Source organism: Salmo salar, chromosome ssa19 (assembly GCF_905237065.1).
Source record: "Salmo salar chromosome ssa19, Ssal_v3.1, whole genome shotgun sequence".
NCBI classification, from domain to species: Eukaryota; Metazoa; Chordata; class Actinopteri; order Salmoniformes; family Salmonidae; genus Salmo; species Salmo salar.
This window is the reverse complement of record NC_059460.1, coordinates 76,028,558-76,050,317: the sequence shown is the minus strand read 5'-3', so window position 1 is coordinate 76,050,317 and position 21,760 is coordinate 76,028,558. Positions and strand designations below refer to the sequence as shown.

The 21,760-nt window shown below is 41.8% G+C and overlaps 1 protein-coding gene across 8 annotated transcripts in view; it reads right to left on the bottom strand.

The window, feature by feature from the left end:
* LOC106579653 (lethal(3)malignant brain tumor-like protein 4) overlaps positions 1–21,458 on the bottom strand; it is a 127,041-nt gene extending 105,583 nt beyond the window's left edge. For 2 of the 8 annotated variants that reach the window (XM_014159770.2, XM_014159775.2), the window contains exons 1-3: positions 21,362–21,458; positions 3,526–3,620; positions 2,576–2,673 (exon numbers count right to left, since the gene is read on the bottom strand). In XM_014159770.2, coding sequence (XP_014015245.2) covers positions 2,576–2,656 — 81 coding nt within the window. In that variant the 5' untranslated portion in view covers positions 2,657–2,673; positions 3,526–3,620; positions 21,362–21,458. Of the gene's footprint in view, positions 1–2,575; positions 2,674–3,525; positions 3,621–3,740; positions 3,884–20,895; positions 21,338–21,361 lie in introns of those variants that run through there. The other 6 variants (XM_014159773.2, XM_045702736.1, XM_014159772.2 and 3 more) reach the window with 4 other exon arrangements.
* Between the last annotated feature and the right edge of the window lie 302 nt (positions 21,459–21,760).

The following is a 21,760-nucleotide window of genomic DNA, read 5'->3' as shown; positions in this document are numbered from 1 at the left end:
AAATGGACACTGGAGGTAAAGGAATCTGCAGTGTAAGTATCAATTTCATGTTCATGAACATTTGTCACGACCTGATTAGGTCAGGCTACCTGATTTGGTCGGGGTGCATTGTAGCTAAGCCTTATCCTAACCTGGCAGGTTAATGCACCTAACCTGCTACGTTAATTATCCTAACCTGTAATTCCCCTAACCTGCCATCAATGTAGACAGAACCGTTGCTAACATTGGAGCCCGACCTCATTGGGTAGTCACACATTAACCCCTAATTCTTCACCTTGTGTGGATTATTTATATTTCTTTCCACAGACTCTTTCACATTATCCTCAGGGTAACTGTTTACTTGTTTAAAGACCTTATTTTAAAATACAGATAAACACACAGAGGTAATTTGTACATTATATTTAGTTTTTCAGATGAGACCTTCCAGTGACTTTCGGAGCACACAAAGAGAAACAATACATTTGAGTCTTAATTGTTTGTTTTGTGTGCCTTTTTTCTATTGCATGTGACATGCATTTAAAAATTACATTTCTGGCACATATTTCACCATATATTATGAACTATATATTACTAATACATATTAAAATATGTATTATTCATATGTACATATTGACCATAAATAATCATGCATACTGTTAAATATCTTTACAACAAATGCATGTAAATATATGAATAGCACATGTACGTAAAATGCATACTACCACATATGGACAAGTAAGATGTCAAAAATATTCAAACATATTTAGAAATAGCCAAAATCAAATATATTTATGAAATATCTGTGACATATGAGTAGTACATGCATTTAGACATATTTATTTCAAATATTAGTACATGCAGTTGAAGTGGGAAGTTTACATACACCAAATACATTTAAACTCAGTTTTCACAATTCCTGACATTTAATCCTAGTAAAAATTCCTTGTCTTAGGTCAGTTAGGATCACCACTTTATTTTGAAGAATGTGAAATGTCAGAATAATAGTAGAGAGAATGATTTATTTCAGCTTTTATTTATTTCATCACATTCCCAGTGGGTCAGAAGTTTACATACACTCAATTAGTATTTGGTAGCATTGCCTTTAAATTGTTTAACTTGGGTCAAACATTTCAGGTAGCCTTCCACAACCTTCCCTCAATAGGTTGGGTGAATTTTGGCCCATTCCTCCTGACAGAGCTGGTGTAACCGAGTCAGGTTTGTAGGCCTCCTTGCTCGCACACGCTTTTTCAGTTCTGCCCACAAATTTTCTATAGGATTGAGGTCAGGGCTTTGTGGTGGACACTTCAATACCTTGACTTTGTTGTCCCTAAGCCTTTTTGCCACAACTTTGGAAGTATGTTTGAAGTCATTGTCCATTTGGAAGACCCATTTGTGACCAAGCTTTAACTTCCTGACTGATGTCTTGAGATGTTACTTTAATATATCCACATAATTTTCCTCCTTCATGATGCCATCTATTTTGTGAAGTTCACCAGTCCCTCCTGCAGCAAAGCACCCCCACAACATGATGCTGCCACCCCCCGTACTTCAAGGTTGAGAAGGTGTTCTTTGGCTTGCAAGCGTCCCCCGTTTTCCTTCAAACATAACGATGGTCATTATGGCCAAACAGTTATATTTTTGTTTCAGCAGACCAGAGGACATTTCTCCAAAAAGTACAATCTTTGTCCCCATGTGCAGTTGCAAACCGTAGTCTGGCTTTTTTTAATGGCGTTTTTGGAGCAGTGGCTTCTTCCTTGCTTAGTGGCCTTTCAGGTTATGTCAATATAGGACTCGTTTTACTGTGTGTGTGTGGATATACACACTTTCGTACCCATTTCCTCCAGCAGCTTCACAAGGGCCTTTGCTGTTGTTCTGGGATTGATTTGCACTTTCCGCACCAAAGTACGTTCATCTCTAGGAGACAGAACGCGTCTCCTTCCTGAGCGGTATGATGGCTACGTGGTCCCATGGTGTTTATGCTTGCATACTATTGTTTGTACAGATGAATGTGGTACCTTCAGGCTTTGGAAATTGCTCCCAAGGATGAACCAGACTCGGGGAGGTCTACAATGTTTTTTCTGAGGTCTTGGCTGATTTCTTTTGATTTTCCCATGATGTCAAGCAAAGAGGCACTGAGTTTGAAGGTAGGCCTTGAAATACATCCACAGGTACACCTCCAGTTTACTCAAATGATGTCAATTAGCCTATCAGAAGCTTCTAAAGCCATAACATAATTTTCTGGAATTTTCCAAGCTGTTTAAAGGCTAAGTCAACTTAGTGTATGTAAACTTCTGACCCACTGGAATTGTGATACAGTGAATTATAAGTGAAATAATCTGTCTGTAAACAATGGTTGGAAAATTGACTTGTGTCATGCACAAAGTAGATGTCCAAACCGACTTGCCAAAACTATAGTTTGTTAACAAGAAATTTGGGGAGTGGTTGAAAAACGAGTTTTAATGACTCCAACCTAAGTGTATGTAAACTTCCGACTTCAACTGTATATGTATTTAAAGTATATGTCAATATATCAGGCTTCTGTATGGGGTTAGGATATGATCAAGAGCTTAGGTTCAGTCGGTCCAGGCCTACTCACTCTTAGACAATATTCCTCCACCACGCCTTTGCTGGAACTCACACTGAGTTTTGTTTTCTTCCTATCCTCTGCCTGCATCATTCGAGACAGGAACGATTCTACAACCAGATAGGGAAAAAAAGAAACATGAAACACACACATAGGCCAACAGAATGCAAAATCAAATCAGTTGCCATTTTAAAATTGTGCATTGCGTTAAATTGAGAAATCTCAATTTATTCCTACATGTAATGTTCCTTCTGAACACATTCCTTCTATAAAAAACATAAAAGCTCTCTGAAGTGTCCTCCTTTCAAACAAAGCAGATTACATTCCTCGTCTTATGTGCACTTCAATTCTTCGCTTGAGACGTAAGCAGCTGGACCGCCTCATTGCCTGTGGTAGGAGACAAAGGCGGGATGCTTCCCCACCCCCAAGTACAGTAACCCATGTGTATTGTATATTAGAGGACATGAATGCATCTCTTTCCCTGGTACATTATGTAAATTGATGTCTGATGGAATTTGGATTGAGTTCCTGGTAAGAGATAAAGACGGCTTCCCATGAAAGTCAAATGAACTGAGATGGGGTCTGTGGTAGAGGGGGTGGCCGCCGCTGGAGGGGCCCGGATTTTCACAGAAAGGCAGTGAGAAGCAGCGACTGTGAGCCTTCCGAAGAAGATTAATGGATTGTACTTTAGTTACACAGAAACAAAATGGGTTCACTATATAACTGTAATACTTACTGCTCTAACACAAAATGGTCGCCCTCGGGCCTTGTTGCACTCTGACTAAAGATGAACTGTGTTGAAATATCATAAAGGAAATCTCAGGGCTAAAGAGCAAAATAATCACAGCCTAACCTTAACTCACTTCAAAATGGACTGAAATCATAATTTTGACCATTGACCACTGCTACCCTACTGTTAAGTGAACTCTTTTGTGTTTCAGTGAACCTCCATAGTGACTCACCGTTTGGTATTTCCTCCTGCCCAGTCAGGGACTCAGTCTCCCAGTTTCCATTCCAATCACATTCTATGTCTTCAGCAGATCTATTCCAGGCCTAGCTATAGACAAAACAAATAAAATAAACATTGGTTCAAAATGACAGACAAACATGCCAGAGTCAATAAATGCAAAGCATTTAACTTTGTTTACACAACAATTCATGTATACATGTGCCATACTCTGAAAAGTAGAAATTAGATTTCTCTGTGTAAACAGCGTCCCCAAAACGACCCAGAGATTTAGTTTTACAAAAAGGTTTGTGGGAAAATACGGTTTGTTTATAAATTACAGCTTAAATACTACACTGAGGATTTGATTGAATGGCTCCCATATTCTCCATCTAAAAGCTACTGCTTCTCAGGCAGTCAATATCACCTTCCATATTATATTAGGGGGGCCTTTTAATTGGTGGAAGGTTTCCAGGAGGTGTGACAGAGAGGGAGAGGGGAGCCAGTGTTCGAGGTCCCTGAGGGCGAGTGGAGGTGGGGCTGGTCTGACTGCAGCCTGCAGGCCCTCTGATTAACTGGGAGGGGTGGCTGCCAAGGCTCTGGGCATTAGGGATAGGCATTTGAAAAAATGTCAGTATTATAAAAATATCAGATATATGGATAGTCGAAATATGCGTTTTAAAAATACACTAGATGACCAGAAGTATGTGGACATCTGCTCATCAAACATCTCATTCCAAAATCAGGGGCATTAATATGGAGTGAATATAACAGCCTCCACTCCTCTGGGAAGGCTTTCCACTAGATGTTGGAACATTGCTGCGGGGACAAGAGCATTAGTGAGGTCAGGCACTGATGTTGGGCGATTAGGCTTGTCTCGCAATCGGCGCTCCAATTCATCCCAAAGATGTTTTGATAGGTTTTGAGGTCAGGGCTCTCTCTGTGCAGGCCAGTCAAGTTCTTCCACACCGATCTCAACTAGCCATTTCTGTATGGACCTTGCACGGGGGCATTGTCATGCTGAAAACAGGTAAGGGCCTTCCCCATACTGTTGCCATAAAGTTGGAAGCACAGCATCGTCTAGAATGTTGTATGCTGTAGCATTTCCATTCACTTGATCTAAGGGGCCTAGCCTGAACCATTATTCCTCCTCCATTAAAACTTTACAGTTGGCACTATGCATTGAGGCAGGTAGCATTCTCCTGGCATCCACCAAAACCAGATTCTTCCGTCGGACTGCCTGATGGCGACGCATGATTCATCCCTCCATAGAACACGCTTCCTCTGCTCCAGAGTCCAATGGCGGCCAGCTTTACACCCCTCCAGCCAACGCTTAGGAATTGCGCATGGAGATCTTAGGCTTGTGTGTGGCTGCTCAGCCATGGAAACCCATTTCATGAAGCTCCCGACAAACAGTTATTGTGCTGACGTTGCTTCCAGAGGCAGTTTGGAACTCGGTAGTGAGTGTTGCAACCGGGGGACAGATGATTTTTACGTGCTTCAGCACTTGGCGGTCCCGTTCTGTGAGCTTGTGTGGCCTACCATTTGTCGGCTGAGCCGTTGTTGCTCCTAGACATTTCCACAGTTGCCGATGTTTGTCTATGGAGTTGCATGCCTGTGTGCTCGATTGTATACACCTGTCAGCAATGGGTGTGGCTTAAATAGCCGAATCCACTAATTTGAAGGGGTGTCCACATACATACACTCAAAAGTATATACACTACCGTTCAAAAGTTTGGGGTCGCTTAGAAATGTCCTTGTTTTTAATTTTAAATTTTTTGGGGGCCATTAAATTAAGATGAAATTGATCAGAAATGCAGTGTAGACATTGTTAATGTTGTACATTTCTATTGTAGCTGGAAATGGCTTATTTTTTATGGATTATCTACATAGGCGTAGAGGCCCATTATCAGCAACCATCACTCCTGTGTTCAAATGGCACGTTGTGTTAGATAATCCAAGTTTATCATTTTAAAAGGCTAACTTGATCATGTTAGAACAACTGAAAACTTTGCGAGATCTTCAGTTTCTTGGTAATTTCGGACATGGAATAGCCTTCATTTCTCAGAACAAGAATAGACTGACGAGTTCAGAAGAATGGTCTTTTTTTCTGGCCATTTTGAGCCTGTAATCGAACCCACAAATGCTGATGTTCCAGATACTCAACTAGTCTAAAGAAGGCCAGTTTAATTGCTTCTTTAATCAGGACAACAGTTTTCAGTTGTGCTAACATAATTGCAAAAGGGTTTTCTAATGATCAATTAGCCTTTTAAAATGATCAACTTGGATTAGCTAATACAACATGCCATTGGAACACAGGAGTGATGGTTGCTGATAATGGGCCTCTGTACGCCTATGTAGATATTCACTTTTTTTTTTTCTTCTTCTTCTTCTTCTCAAGTCCGCCATTTCCAGCTACAATAGTCATTTACAACATTAACAATGTCTACACTGTACTTCTGATCAATTTGATGTTATTTTAAATGGACCAAAAGAAAAGAGCTTTTCTTTCAAAAACAAGGACATTTCTAAATGACCACAAACTTTTGAACGATAGTGTATATGAAACATCAATGGAGACTTGCTTATGCTGGTGCACTGCACTGCTTGTTTCAGCAAACGGGTGGGGGAGGGGCGAGAGAGGAGGAGGAGCCGGTGTGTGTGTGTGTGTTGTTCCAAACTGTTTGGTTACTTCTCTGTATCGTTCCAAGGTTAAGTTGAGGCATTTATTACAAATTAACTCTGAATGGTTATGGTAAGGGTTAAGGTTTGGGATAGGCTTAAGTCTTCCAAGTAATCGAATACTAAACATCCGTTTGGATATTCGAATAATCATAGCGCATCCCTACTGGGCATGGGGTGGAGCTGTGTATCCTAACCCTCCCCTCCCTCACTGGGCTCCATTGATCTAATTGTTTCATTTGACAGTGAAAGAGCCACCAGGAGGTTTTTGATGTGTGTGTGCCGTACAGAAGATAGCAAAGAAGACCAGGTTTGTGGGAGTAAAGACAAAGGGCTAAATCCTAACCTGTAGGTGTGCATGTAAAGTACAGTAGGCCTAACACTTCATGTATATATATATTGCACTGATGCCAATGGTAACTGTGTAAAAGACTGATGATCTTTAGGCTTCATCCCATTGATGCCACAGTATGTCCTCAGACCTACAGTAAATAACTACATTCAAGTGGTTAGTATGGGTATGATGATATTGTGTGAGGCTGACGATGTGCAACAATGTAAACAGTCTTAAATAAGCACACCACTAAAGCTGAAAAAAATAAATACAATTTTCCAGCGATCTCCACTGCAGTTATCCAAAAAGACAATTACGCCCCAGCAAATACACACCAGGCCTTAGTAATGCAGCACGAACTGTGTACCTGACAGTAAAATTGTCAACTGATGAATGTTTCCACCATGACGCGATAAAGAGACCCAGCGATAGGGGAGCCAGTGGGGGTGCTTTGGATGCTGGAATTATTTTGGAGTGGACGAACATGCCTACTTTTTGAAGTGATTTGTTTGGCAAATCAGATGAAAATATCATGAATGGTTGTGTTCATGACACATTAAAAGTTAATAAATGTTCATCTTTATTATTAGACCCATAAAAATGTTTTGTGCAAGATTCCATTTACCTTGATGGCTTACACCAACTCCCCCCGTTACACACGCATGAATCTAATAAAGTTAAATGGCAGGCCGTGCATGGGCAAATACCAGCATGCATCATTCTCCAGACAAAGGTGCGAGAGAGAGAATTTGAAAACAAATCCAATTTTGATGTGTCCATTTATTTTCCCTTTCGAAACTTCAACTATTTGCACATGGTTACAACACTGTACCTACAGTGCCTTTGGAAAGTATTCAGAACCTTTGACTTTTTCCACATTACAGCCTTATTCTAAAATGGATTACTTTTTTTGTATCCTGAGATCCACCCACACACACACACACACACACACACACACAAATACCCCATAATGAAAACAGGTTTTTAGTAAAGTTTACTAATTTATAAAAAAAACAAATAACTTATTTACATAAGTATTCAGAGCCTTTACTATGAGACTCGAAATTGAGCTCAGATGCATCCTGTTTCCATTAATCATCTTTGAGATGTTTCTACAACTTGATTGGAGTCCACCTGTGGTAAATTCAATTGACTGGACATGATTTGGAAAGGCACACACACACACACACACACACACACACACCTACCTATCTATATAAAAAGGTCCCACAGTTGACAGTGCATGTCAGAGCAAAAACTAAGCCATGAGGTCGAAGGAATTGTCCGTAGATCTCAGAGACAGGATTGTGTCGAGGCACAGATCTGGGGAAGGGTACCAAAACATTTCTGCAGCATTGAAGGTCCCCAAGTACACAGTGGCCTCCATCATTCTTAAATGGAAGACAAGTCTCTGAATGTCCTTGTGTGGCCCAGCCAGATCCTGGACTTGAACCCGATCGAACATCTCGAGAGTCCTGAAAATAGCTCTGCAGCAAAGCTCCCCATCCGACCTGACAGAGCTTGAGAGGTTCTGCAGAGAAGAATGTGAGAAACTCCCCAAATACAGGCGTGCCAAGCTTGTAGCATCATACCAAAGAAGACTCAACGCTGATAAAGGTGCGTCAACAAAGTACTGAGTAAAGGGTCTGAATACTTATGTAAATGTGATATTTATGTTTATAAAAAATTAGCTAACATTTCTAAAAGACCTGTTTTTGCTTTGTCATTATGTGTGTAGATTGATGAGAAAAAAAAATATTTAATACATTTTAGAATAATGCTGTAACCTAACAAAATGTGGAAAGTCAAGGGGTCTGAATATTTTCAGAAGGCACTATAGCTGATAATGTAACACTTTAAATGTCTTCACGGGGCCTCCGGGTGGCGCAGTGGTCTTAGGCACTGCATCGTAGTGCTAGCTGTGCCACCAGAGACTCTGGGTTCGAGTCCAGGCTCTGTCGCAGCCGGCCGCGACCGGGAGGCCCATGGGGTGGCGCACAATTGGCCTAGCATCGTCCGGGTTAGGGAGGGTTTGGCCGGCAGGGATATCCTTGTCTCATCGCGCACTAGCGACTCCTGTGGCGGGCCAGACGCAGTGCATGCTGACATGGTCGCCAGGTGTACGGTGTTTCCTCCGACACATTGGTGTGGCTGGCTTCCGGGTTGGATGGGCATTGTGTCAAGAAGCAGTGCGGCTTGGTTGGGTTGTGTTTCGGAGGACGCATGGCTCTCGACCTTCGCCTCTCCCGAGTCCGTACGGGAGTTGCAGCGATGAGACAAGACTAACTACTACCAACTGGATATCACGAAATTGGGGGAAAAAAATAAATAAATACAAAATCTGGTAAAAAATATATAAATAAAAAATGTCTTCACCATTATGAAACCATTGCAATGTGCAATGTTTACCGTTCATGTCGAGTCATTTTTTATTTTTATTTTTTCCACTTTTGTTTATTTCACTTGCTTTGGCAATCTAAAACACATTTCCCATGCCAATAAAGCCCTTAGAATTGAACTGAGAGAGAGATAGAGACGAAGGATGACATGGTATTCAGCTGCAGGGCATTGTGCTTATATACCCACTACGTGCTTTTAAAGTAAAGGGACTCATTATGTGCTAAATTGAAAAAATCCAACAGGTTTTCTTCTAGAACTGAAAGTGGTTGCCATTTTCACGCCTCCACAATAAATCAGTACAAGACATCTCCATCATGAGCCCAGCTCCTTTATGTCGCTTTTGAATGACAAGAAATTGAAATATCTGACACACAGAGACAGGCCTGTTTGTGTTCACAATAACAGAGCTCGCTAAGAGAATCCAATAAACACTGCATAAAAACACCATTCACATTACAATGGAGACTCCACAAACATGTTCAGTAGAGGGGAAAAAGGAAGAGAGAGACAGCAGTGACATATGTTCATGGTTAGCCAACGCTTTACGGTGCATTCTTGGCAAAAGGAGGGAATTGAGTCGGTCCTTTCGCGACATTTCCTGATCTCTTCACATTACAAACATCTTATGTTCTGCCTGTTAAACCTAGAATCGTTAATTGCTACATACATTTGACTGATAAATTAATGATATAATCATTTATTTATGAAGAATATAACTTGTAAATGTCTCATGAGCCTAGTTCAACGGTCATAAACCATTTGTAAACAAACACTGTGTAGCCTCAAAACATAATTAAACTATAATTGTTATATCATGGATGGTCAGTCCCTGCATCCATACCGTTGTCTATGAATTAGAGTGGTTACATTTCTCCAGACCCATCCCTCAGCTTTTTACCAAAACAGAGGTAAGGCTTGGCACTTGAAGGCACAGCGTTTGTAGCCAATACGAGCTTTTCACCCTACAGTTAAACTCTCCCTTTGTCAGAGCAGCTGGGTTCAGTCTCTATGTGCTCTGACAATGAAGAGCAAAACAAAAATCACTGTTCAACCCGCCCGCGGGACAAAAAAAAAGAAGACCGATTGTAATCTGTCCTAATCTGACTGTGATGGCCGAGGCCTCTGCGTAGTCTGCCATCAGGGTGACATCTCTCTGAGACATCTATAATTGCTCCCTAAATTCATCTGGGTTGTGACTACTGCTACAGGTGGATCCCCATTTATCTCCTGTGCCATCTGAGAATACACCCACACCTGATAGTTTGGGGATTAACTCAACCGTTAGAGTTACAGAACACTTATTCTCTGTTCTATTATCTACCTGACTGAAAAGTGTCATCGCTGGCACATTAGAACCCAGGCTGAATTCAGGTATTATTATGTGATGATGTCAAGTGTCAAATGGAGCCTGGTAAATACATACGGTCTGAAGAACAAAAAAAAGGGGGGAAAAGTTCAAAGTCATTCATCAAAGCGAGGGAAGGGGAATTTATACAACTACCCATGTCTCATCATACTAGACAGTGGGGTTGCGTCAAACCTTTTTCAATAAACTCCTGTGGAAATTCCTCTAACTCACATCTTTTCCCCATTCAAAATGTCTAAAGCAGTGGAAGAAGACCAAAACAACTATTTTTTACTGTTTTTTATAGAATTAAAACACATCTCCTATGGCTCCAACTGCTCCATCCTTCATTTCCATTTGAGGATTATCAGTAAGCCCAGTTGGTTGTCTACGACAGTCTACAAACACTAACGCATGAGGGAACTTTGGCTAAGAGTTTTTGCAGCTTTAGTTGCAGCAATGTGGTATGTTAAGGGAGTAGGGACCACACACTCCCCCAACACAGCATGAGGTTTCACAAATTCACAAATTTTTCTGTGACTTACCAAATATCCGCGTTGCTTCAGCACAACAAAAGGGGACAGAGGCTGGAGAGCATAGAGGGTAATGGTGAGTCGGAGGATGTTTATTACGCCCTGGGTGTTCACATTTCATATAAACAAACGGATTGGGAATTGCCTATCGGAAAAGCTGGGCAAGTGATGATTAGCACAACGACAAGTTGTGACAAAATGTGCCCAACTCTAATTGGGTTTCCAACAAACAATGACTACAGGGTACGTCCTGTTCTATTCTGTTGCAAAGGGAAAAAGGCAATTTGTTCTCAAAGCTAAACAATGCTTCCTGATTGCATGCTGGTGGCACTCTCAATATAACCCTCAAGTCTAGTAAAATGGCTCCTGAATCAAAGTATGCTTGATCAATAGGAGGTCTCTGAAGCTGGTGAAAAGAACAAAACACGTACACATTAACATTCTATTGAAACGAGAGTTTTTTTTTAAAGCAATCTGCTTTGTCAATGCCACAGACACATAAGCTTATAGCACTCTAAGCACAGTAGAAATTAAGAAGTTGGGCTTAAAATGCCCTAGACATACAACGGCAACAAATGTCACCATGTTATCATATAGGCTGCGTCAAAGTGCATATATGATGAGAATAGATATTATATATGCACAATTGCACTCAAGATTTGGCTCTCTCAGTACAATATAAATATGTTCAAAATAATTATCCTGAAACCAGTTTGTTCTGTATGAAGACTACCTCATCTAACTTTCTTTGATGTCAGACCAGCCTTGACACCGACTAAGACACCAGCAATAACTCAATAATACCTTAGTGCTTAATTCAAAACCAGAGAATGTTTTTCTATTTCAGTTTTATAATCACATTTCCAACTACAGTATATCTAGCTACCCGTTTCATTGAGCTAAAATATCACAGATTTAATGCAGGGATTTGAGTACTTGGCAGTACTTGGCTATTTAACTAAAGAATTCCCGTGTCGTGCGGGCACGTGGGAGACCGGGGTTCAATTCCCCGACGGGGAGGAAGGAGTAGGCTGTCCTTATAAATAAGAATATGTTCTTAACTGACTTGCCTAGTTAAATAAAAGGTTACACTAAGAGCATGACATTTCTACACCCTAATTGTAGTCTAACCAATACCCAAACGGAGATTAAATGAAAATAAAAATCTCATTGATTTATCAAGACCAGTCCCCATGCTTCTCTCAGAGCAGCACGAAACAGTGATAAAATAGTTGTAGACCTTTGCTTGAAATCCTATTGCTTCTAACTTCAATATGCTCTTTAAATAAATAAGACCTACACCATTTTTCACAGCACATTACTCAACACTAGTGAGACTCATGTCGCCTACGGTAGGACTACAGTATATCGAAAAATATGATGTGACTTTGCGCCAATAATTGCATATAGAGGATTCTAAATTAAAACCAAAAGCCACCTCATGGGTCTCCCGCTGGCGGCCGGCACGGGTATCGAATCTGCATCTGTAGCAACGCATTTTGCACTGCGGGAGCCCCCATCCACAAAGTAGCAAAATACAGAGAGGTGTTGGTAAAGGTATATTGTCCTGCAAATAGCCCATAATGGGCTTTTATAATACTGTGCATGGTGTCCAGGTCAGGATAACCAAAACATTTATTTATTAAAGACTATCAGAAAGAATGTTGGTACTTATTTATTTTGATCCAAAGCCATGAATGAGTGAGTCACTCGGCTTAATGTAGGTGCTTTATGTAAGTTGATAATATATAACGACATTTTAGGTTATTTAGTTTTCAAAAAAACTAAAGTGAGTGATTGTAATCTGAAAAGGCCAAAATAATATTTGTAAAGGACAAAAAAATATTTCTGTTTTTAGAAGGAGAGAAACGCTGGGCCAATTGTGCGCCGTCCTGTGGGACTCCCAATCACGGTTGGATGTGATACATAATACTTTTTGTGGTATTATTCGTTTTGGTCTTTCCTGGTGGATTAAACTGAAATTGCAACCAATGACGGCCGGTTGTGATACAGCCAACCAAACATAGAATTCTCCCCCACCCTCCTAGGCAAGTATATTGTCCAGCTACCTGCTAATAGCCATTATGGCGCAGTACAACATGACCGTGTGTGTTTGAGTATTTTCCAGTAAGAAACCATTTGTTTCCCTTCATTGGACAACTTTATCCCAATATTTCTGTAATTCAGTGACATTTATTCCCATAGTAATTCACTAGAGTACAGGCATCGGTGAAACGCTCATTCCTTCGACGATAAACGCGAATCCCACCATTACCCCTGGTGAGACAAACCGCGACTCGTCAGTGAAGAGCACTTTTTGCCAGTCCTGTCTGGTCAGCGACGGTGGGTTTGTGCCCATAGGCGATGTTGTTGCCGGTGATGTCTGGTGAGGACCTGCCTTACAACAGGCCTACAAGCCCTCAGTCCAGCCTCTCTCAGCCTATTGCGGACAGTCTGAGCACTGATGGAGGGATTGGTGTATCTCGGGCAGTTGTTGTTGCCATCCGGTGCCTGTCCCGCAGGTGTGATGTTCGGATGTACCGATCCTGTGCAGGTGTTGTTACACGTGGTCTGCCACTGCTAGGACGATCAGCTGTCCGTCCTGTCTCCCTGTAGCGCTGTCTTAGGCGTCTCACAGTACGGACATTGCAATTTATTTCCCTGGCCACATCTGCAGGCTTCATGTCTCCTTGCAGCATGCCTAAGGCATGTTCACGCAGATGAGCAGGGACCCTGGGCATCTTTCAGAGTCAGTAGAAAGGCCTCTTTAGTGTCCTACATTTTCATAACTGTGACCTTAATTGCCTACCGTCTGTAAGCTGTTAGTGTCTTAATGACCATTCCACAGGTGCATGTTGATTAATTGTTTATGGTTCATTGAACAAGCATGGGAAACAGTGTTTAAACCCTTTACAATGAAGATCTGTGACGATATTTGGATTTTTACTAATTATCTTTGAAAGACAGGGTGCTCAAAAAGAGACGTTTCTTTTTGTGCTGAGTTTATATTGTCCTGCTAATAACAGGGTTAATAATATATCTGTGAGAATAGGGTGCTTTTATATAGTTCTAAATTAATAATAAATCACTGTTTAAAAAAAAGAACATTTTGGAAATGATTTCGTTTTCAAATAACATAAAATTAGCGAGAAAAGGGCCATTCTTGAACATGGGGTGAGACATTGTCACTAATTTGTAAATAAAGCCTGTTTGTTATTTAGAATGATTTATTTCTGTTTTTAGAGGGATAAAAACCAAGAACATACAGTCATCTCATGGGTCTCCCAGTCGAGGCCGGCATGGGTATTGAACCAGCATCTGTAGCAACACAGTGCAGTGTCTTAGACCGTTGCACCACTCAGGCGCTGTACAATGTGACTGGTCGGGAGTAGCCTACAGTACTACAGTAAGAGCAAAATAAAATAATAAAAACCTTAGTGTAACAACAGTTTTAGTAAGTAATACTGAAGTTGTGCACAATTATCAGTTTCTATTTAGGTTTATGTCGCCCATTCATTGTCAGTTAGAGACACAGTAGGACCCAAAAGCATAATCAGTGCTCTAACTCCCCCTTGCTCTGGTCTGGAGCAATGAAGTGGTGACGCAGGGTACCGTACTAAACCACAAATTACCTCTAAGTACCGCAGCATAATCGCAAAACTTTCAGGGGAGCAACCGCTGTACGCAAAGAATTACAAACCATTCAACATTGTTAAAAACGAACACAATGAAACTAAAACTATACACTTAAAACAGATGAGGTCACAAATGTTCTGCGAAGAGAGAAAGCCAAGCTAGTACTGCAATACTGAAGTAATTAAGTTAAAAGATGATATTCATGATAGGAACCACTGTCATACTTAAAGGGATAGATAAATTCACCCAAATGCTCATGACAAGTCTTACAATGCATTATAACTGCATCATAATGCATTTTACCTGCAGAATTGAAGAGAAATGTAACAGCATTGTAGTGAATGCTTTAGAGTCAGTAGGATATTGAAAATGATGGTACAAAATGTCTCTCACCCGGACTGTAGACTATACAATGTGCAAGTCAACTGTAAAGACGAATAGTTGACTTCTGATATCAAGTGTTCATGAAAATAGATAAAACATACTCTCAGCTTCCAAATAACCCCTCATCCATCAGCAAGAAGCATTTACCATTCAGAAAGGAAAAAAAAGTGTTCCCTTCACTCATATCACATGACAAGTTCACATCCAAGTCCAAGTTCAAAACCACTTCAACAGATTACAAACTGACGCTTTACAGTTCGGGACAATGATATCAGGTCTACACCAAACTCCTTACTTTGTAAGATGACATACCAGCTTCACTTGACAGCAGAAGCAAAATGTAAAAACGAAGGAATTACTCTACCAAGCCAGTGCAACATTGTCTATAATAGAGATATTGAAGGCACAGCGTAGATTAGAATACGGTTCCACACATGTTGTCAGTTAAGATATCATTTACTAACTCAACCGAGGCAATAAAAGTCACAGTTTAGCCAATTTGTTATCGTTGAATAGGTTCTTCCACTGATACAAACTGAAGAGGCTTCTCAAGCCAAAACACTTTATTCATGTTTTATTTTTTATCTGTGTGCTACAACAGGAAGTGTTGTGTGGCAGCTATATTGCGGCGTGAAAAGCAGAAAGCATATGAACTACTTCCCGACACTGACATCAAAATAAACACCTCAACAATATAACCTTTAATCTGACTTTTTGACAATCACACGACAAGATACAAAATCAGTCACCTTCAAAGCAAATGAAGTATTGAATAGAAATAATTGAATATCTAACAGCAGAAAGTCCATGTTGTTGCTGTGATGATATAGAACAGGGGTATTCGACTCCTACCCTACGAGGTCCAGAGCCTGCTGGTTTTCTGGTCTACCAGATAATTAATTACACCCACCTGATGTTCCAGGTCTAAATCAGTCCTTGATTAGAGGTGAACTGGCTTAGAGGTCCAGTTGAGTTTGAGGGCTCTATGATATATTAGACATTAGGGTCTGTTTTCTTAGAAATAGGACTAACGAGTAGTGTTTTACTAAGTAATAATAATTGAATGACCAGAGAACTAAAGTGAAAACATGTTTGACAAAGCAACAATACATTGTTTAAGGCAGCCCCCTGCATCTCTCTGATTCAGAGGGGTTGGGTTAAATGCAGAAGACACATGTCAGTTGAAGGCATTCAGTTGTACAACTGACTAGGTATCCCCCTTTCCCTGTACAACTGACTAGGTACCCCCCTTTCCCTGTACAACTGACTAGGTATCCCCCTTTCCCTATACAACTGACTAGGTACCCCCCTTTCCCTGTACAACTGACTAGGTATCCCCCGTTCCCTATTCAACTGACTAGGTATCCCCCTTTCCCTATACAACTGACTAGGTATCCCCTTTCCCTGTACAACTGACTAGGTATGCCCCTTTCCCTGTACAACTGACTAGGTATCACCCCTTTCCCTGTACAACTGACTAGGTACCCCCCTTTCCCTGTACAACTGACTAGGTATCCCCCTTTCCCTATACAACTGACTAGGTATCCCCCTTTCCCTGTACAACTGACTAGGTATCCCCCTTTCCCTATACAACTGACTAGGTATCCCCTTTCCCTATACAACTGACTAGGTATCCCCCTTTCCCTTTACAACTGACTAGGTATCCCCCGTTCCCTATTCAACTGACTAGGTATCCCCCTTTCCCTATACAACTGACTAGGTATCCCCTTTCCAACTGACTAGGTATCCCCCTTTCCCTGTACAACTGACTAGGTATCCCCCTTTCCCTTTACAACTGACTAGGTATCCCCCTTTCCCTGTACAACTGACTAGGTATCCCCCTTTCCCTATACAACTGACTAGGTATCCCCCTTTCCCTTTACAACTGACTAGGTATCCCCTTTCCCTTTCCCTTACAACTGACTAGGTATCCCCCTTTCCCTATACAACTGACTAGGTATCCCCCTTTCCCTATACAACTGACTAGGTATCCCCCTTTCCCTATACAACTGACTAGGTATCCCCCTTTCCCTGTACAACTGACTAGGTATCCCCCTTTCCCTATACAACTGACTAGGTATCCCCCTTTCCCTGTACAACTGACTAGGTATCCCCCTTTCCCTATACAACTGACTAGGTATCCCCCTTTCCCTATATAACTGACTAGGTATCTCCCTTTCCCTATACAACTGACTAGGTATCCCCTTTCCCTATACAACTGACTAGGTATCCCCTTTCCCTATACAACTGACTAGGTATCCCCCTTTCCCTTTCCAACTGACTAGGTATCCCCTTTCCCTGTACAACTGACTAGGTATCCCCCTTTCCCTATACAACTGACTAGGTATCCCCCTTTCCCTTTCCAACTGACTAGGTATCCCCTTTCCCTGTACAACTGACTAGGTATCCCCCTTTCCCTGTACAACTGACTAGGTATCCCCCTTTCCCTATACAACTGACTAGGTATCCCCCTTTCCCTTTCCAACTGACTAGGTATCCCCTTTCCCTATACAACTGACTAGGTATCCCCCTTTCCCTATACAACTGACTAGGTATCCCCCTTTCCCTATACAACTGACTAGGTATCCCCCTTTCCCTATACAACTGACTAGGTATCCCCCTTTCCCTATACAACTGACTAGGTATCCCGTTTCCCTATACAACTGACTAGGTATCCCCCTTTCCCTATACAACTGACTAGGTATCCCCCTTTCCCTATACAACTGACTAGGTATCCCCCTTTCCCTATACAACTGACTAGGTATCCCCCTTTCCCTATACAACTGACTAGGTATCCCGTTTCCCTTTACAACTGACTAGGTATCCCCCTTTCCCTATACAACTGACTAGGTATCCCCCTTTCCCTATACAACTGACTAGGTATCCCCCTTTCCCTATACAACTGACTAGGTATCCCCCTTTCCCTATACAACTGACTAGGTGTCCCCCTTTCCCTATACAACTGACTAGGTACCCCCCTTTCCCTGTACAACTGACTAGGTATCCCCCTTTCCCTATACAACTGACTAGGTATCCCCCTTTCCCTGTACAACTGACTAGGTATCCCCCTTTCCCTGTACAACTGACTAGGTACCCCCCTTTCCCTGTACAACTGACTAGGTATCCCCCTTTCCCTATACAACTGACTAGGTATCCCCGTTTCCCTGTACAACTGACTAGGTATCCCCTTTCCCTATACAACTGACTAGGTATCCCCCTTTCCCTATACAACTGACTAGGTATCCCGTTTCCCTATACAACTGACTAGGTATCCCGTTTCCCTATACAACTGACTAGGTATCCCGTTTCCCTATACAACTGACTAGGTATCCCCCTTTCCCTATACAACTGACTAGGTATCCCCTTTCCCTATACAACTGACTAGGTATCCCCCTTTCCCTATACAACTGACTAGGTACCCCCCTTTCCCTATACAACTGACTAGGTATCCCGTTTCCCTTTACAACTGACTAGGTATCCCCCGTTCCCTATTCAACTGACTAGGTATCCCCCTTTCCCTATACAACTGACTAGGTATCCCCCTTTCCCTATACAACTGACTAGGTATCCCCTTTCCCTATTCAACTGACTAGGTATCCCCCTTTCCCTGTACAACTGACTAGGTATCCCCCTTTCCCTATACAACTGACTAGGTATCCCCCTTTCCCTATACAACTGACTAGGTATCCCCCTTTCCCTTTACAACTGACTAGGTATCCCCCGTTTCCCTATACAACTGACTAGGTATCCCCCTTTCCCTATACAACTGACTAGGTATCCCCCTTTCCCTTTACAACTGACTAGGTATCCCCCGTTCCCTATACAACTGACTAGGTATCCCCCTTTCCCTTTACAACTGACTAGGTATCCCCCTTTCCCTATACAACTGACTAGGTATCCCCCTTTCCCTATACAACTGACTAGGTATCCCCCTTTCCCTATACAACTGACTAGGTATCCCCCGTTCCCTATACAACTGACTAGGTATCCCCCTTTCCCTATACAACTGACTAGGTATCCCCCTTTCCCTATACAACTGACTAGGTATCCCCCTTTCCCTATACAACTGACTAGGTATCCCCCTTTCCCTATACAACTGACTAGGTATCCCCCTTTCCCTTTACAACTGACTAGGTATCCCCGTTCCCTATACAACTGACTAGGTATCCCCCTTTCCCTTTACAACTGACTAGGTATCCCCCGTTCCCTATACAACTGACTAGGTATCCCCCTTTCCCTATACAACTGACTAGGTATCCCCCTTTCCCTATACAACTGACTAGGTATCCCCCTTTCCCTATTCAACTGACTAGGTATCCCCCTTTCCCTATACAACTGACTAGGTATCCCCCTTTCCCTATACAACTGACTAGGTATCCCGTTTCCCTATACAACTGACTAGGTATCCCCTTTCCCTATACAACTGACTAGGTATCTCCCTTTCCCTGTACAACTGACTAGGTATCCCCCTTTCCCTATACAACTGACTAGGTATCCCGTTTCCCTATACAACTGACTAGGTATCCCGTTTCCCTTTACAACTGACTAGGTATCCCCCGTTCCCTATTCAACTGACTAGGTATCCCGTTTCCCTATACAACTGACTAGGTATCCCTCTTTCCCTATACAACTGACTAGGTATCCCCCTTTCCAACTGACTAGGTATCCCCTTTCCCTATACAACTGACTAGGTATCCCCCTTTCCCTATTCAACTGACTAGGTATCCCCCGTTCCCTATTCAACTGACTAGGTATCCCCCTTTCCCTATACAACTGACTAGGTATCCCCTTTCCCTATACAACTGACTAGGTATCCCCCTTTCCCTATACAACTGACTAGGTATCCCCCTTTCCCTGTACAACTGACTAGGTATCCCCCTTTCCCTATACAACTGACTAGGTATCCCCCTTTCCCTATACAACTGACTAGGTATCCCCCTTTCCCTATACAACTGACTAGGTATCCCCTTTCCCTATACAACTGACTAGGTATCCCCCTTTCCAACTGACTAGGTATCCCCTTTCCCTATACAACTGACTAGGTATCCCCCGTTCCCTATTCAACTGACTAGGTATCCCCCGTTCCCTATACAACTGACTAGGTATCCCCCTTTCCCTGTACAACTGACTAGGTATCCCCCTTTCCCTACAACTGACTAGGTATCCCCTTTCCCTATACAACTGACTAGGTATCCCCCGTTCCCTATACAACTGACTAGGTATCCCCCGTTCCCTATACAACTGACTAGGTATCCCCCTTTCCCTATACAACTGACTAGGTATCCCCCGTTCCCTATTCAACTGACTAGGTATCCCCCGTTCCCTATTCAACTGACTAGGTATCCCCCTTTCCCTTTACAACTGACTAGGTATCCCCCTTTCCCTATACAACTGACTAGGTATCCCCTTTCCCTATACAACTGACTAGGTATCCCCCTTTCCCTATACAACTGACTAGGTATCCCCCTTTCCCTATACAACTGACTAGGTATCCCCCTTTCCCTATACAACTGACTAGGTATCCCGTTTCCCTTTCCTTGTTTGTGAAAAGGGGTGTGTCTTCTGGGGGTGTGTGTGCTGCTAGTTTAGTTCAGGTCTATATACTCTTATTTTGTTACTTTAGTGAAGTTTGACTGTGGTAACATTTTACTGCATACCGTCATACAAACAAGCCCTTACATTCTTTACTCAACAGGTGTATTTTATTCCCAATTTACTATAAAAACAACTTTAATCTCATTAAGAATCAGATGTTATTTTATATTTTACATTTTCTGGATAGTTTGTGTTACAGTGCCATTTAGAAAACAAGTTGCCATTTAGGCCTATGGTTTTATAAATAAAATATGACAAACTTTATAGGCTACACCTGGTCAGTTCAAATAAACTGAGAATGGTTGTTGTTTAACAACATGTCGAGGTAATCTAAATATTACAGCCAAAACCACTCTATATGGTGCCAAGATGAAACTGAAACTCCAGCCAACTAGAAAACAACATGAAAGAGAAAACTGTTCTGAAGTCAAGGAAATAAAAACAATGTAGCAAAGCTTCATATAAATAACTTCTTACCGTTGTTTACATGTCTCCTCGCACAAGGACAGATGTAACTCATCACGTAGCTACCAAAAACGCTAACGTGCAGAGGAAACATTTCCGAGAACACAGAACATTATACTTTCACTTAGCTTCCCTGCAGTGCTACGCATTGTGTTCACACTATCTCGTATCACTTGTTTGGAAAATGTTTCAGCAATAAATTGACGAATACATAGACATAGTTGATTTGACTTCATTTAGTGCGTCGGTAGTTGACGGAAGGGGTATATTATATGTTCGTTTGCTTAATAGGAGAAAACATGAGAGATTAGCGCGAGAATAGCCATCTCAACACATCTGAAAACGATGGGAAAACCCGACACGCCATTCCAATAGTTTCCGTCCTACATAATGCAGCTCTTCCATAATGTGTGCTTGATCATATTTTAAAAACAAAGTACAGTAACCGAGCGGTTGTATGAAATGATGAATTCCTTACCGACACGGCTGTCGTTTTGCCCCTCAGTGTTGTGACAGGAGGAATGGGGTTGTGCGCATGCTCTCGACCAGCCCTCTACTGGAAGACTCAGAACTAAATATTAGATGGCGATTGAACAGGTGTGAAACATGGTGTCGGGACAGACGATAAGGAAAAGGTAGGCTACAACACAAGGATTGTATAACAGTCCATACTTTCTTGTAAATATAATTGGCCAATAATAATAAAAGACTAACCTACTGTCAATAAATCAATAAAAACGTGACAATTTAATGGGATGGAATTGAATTTCATGCAATCCTGAAATTCCTAACATTTTTGGCAGAGTGGTATACATTACACCCGAGTTAAGAATATAATAGACAGAGTTAGAATAAACATAGTTCCATATAAATGGTG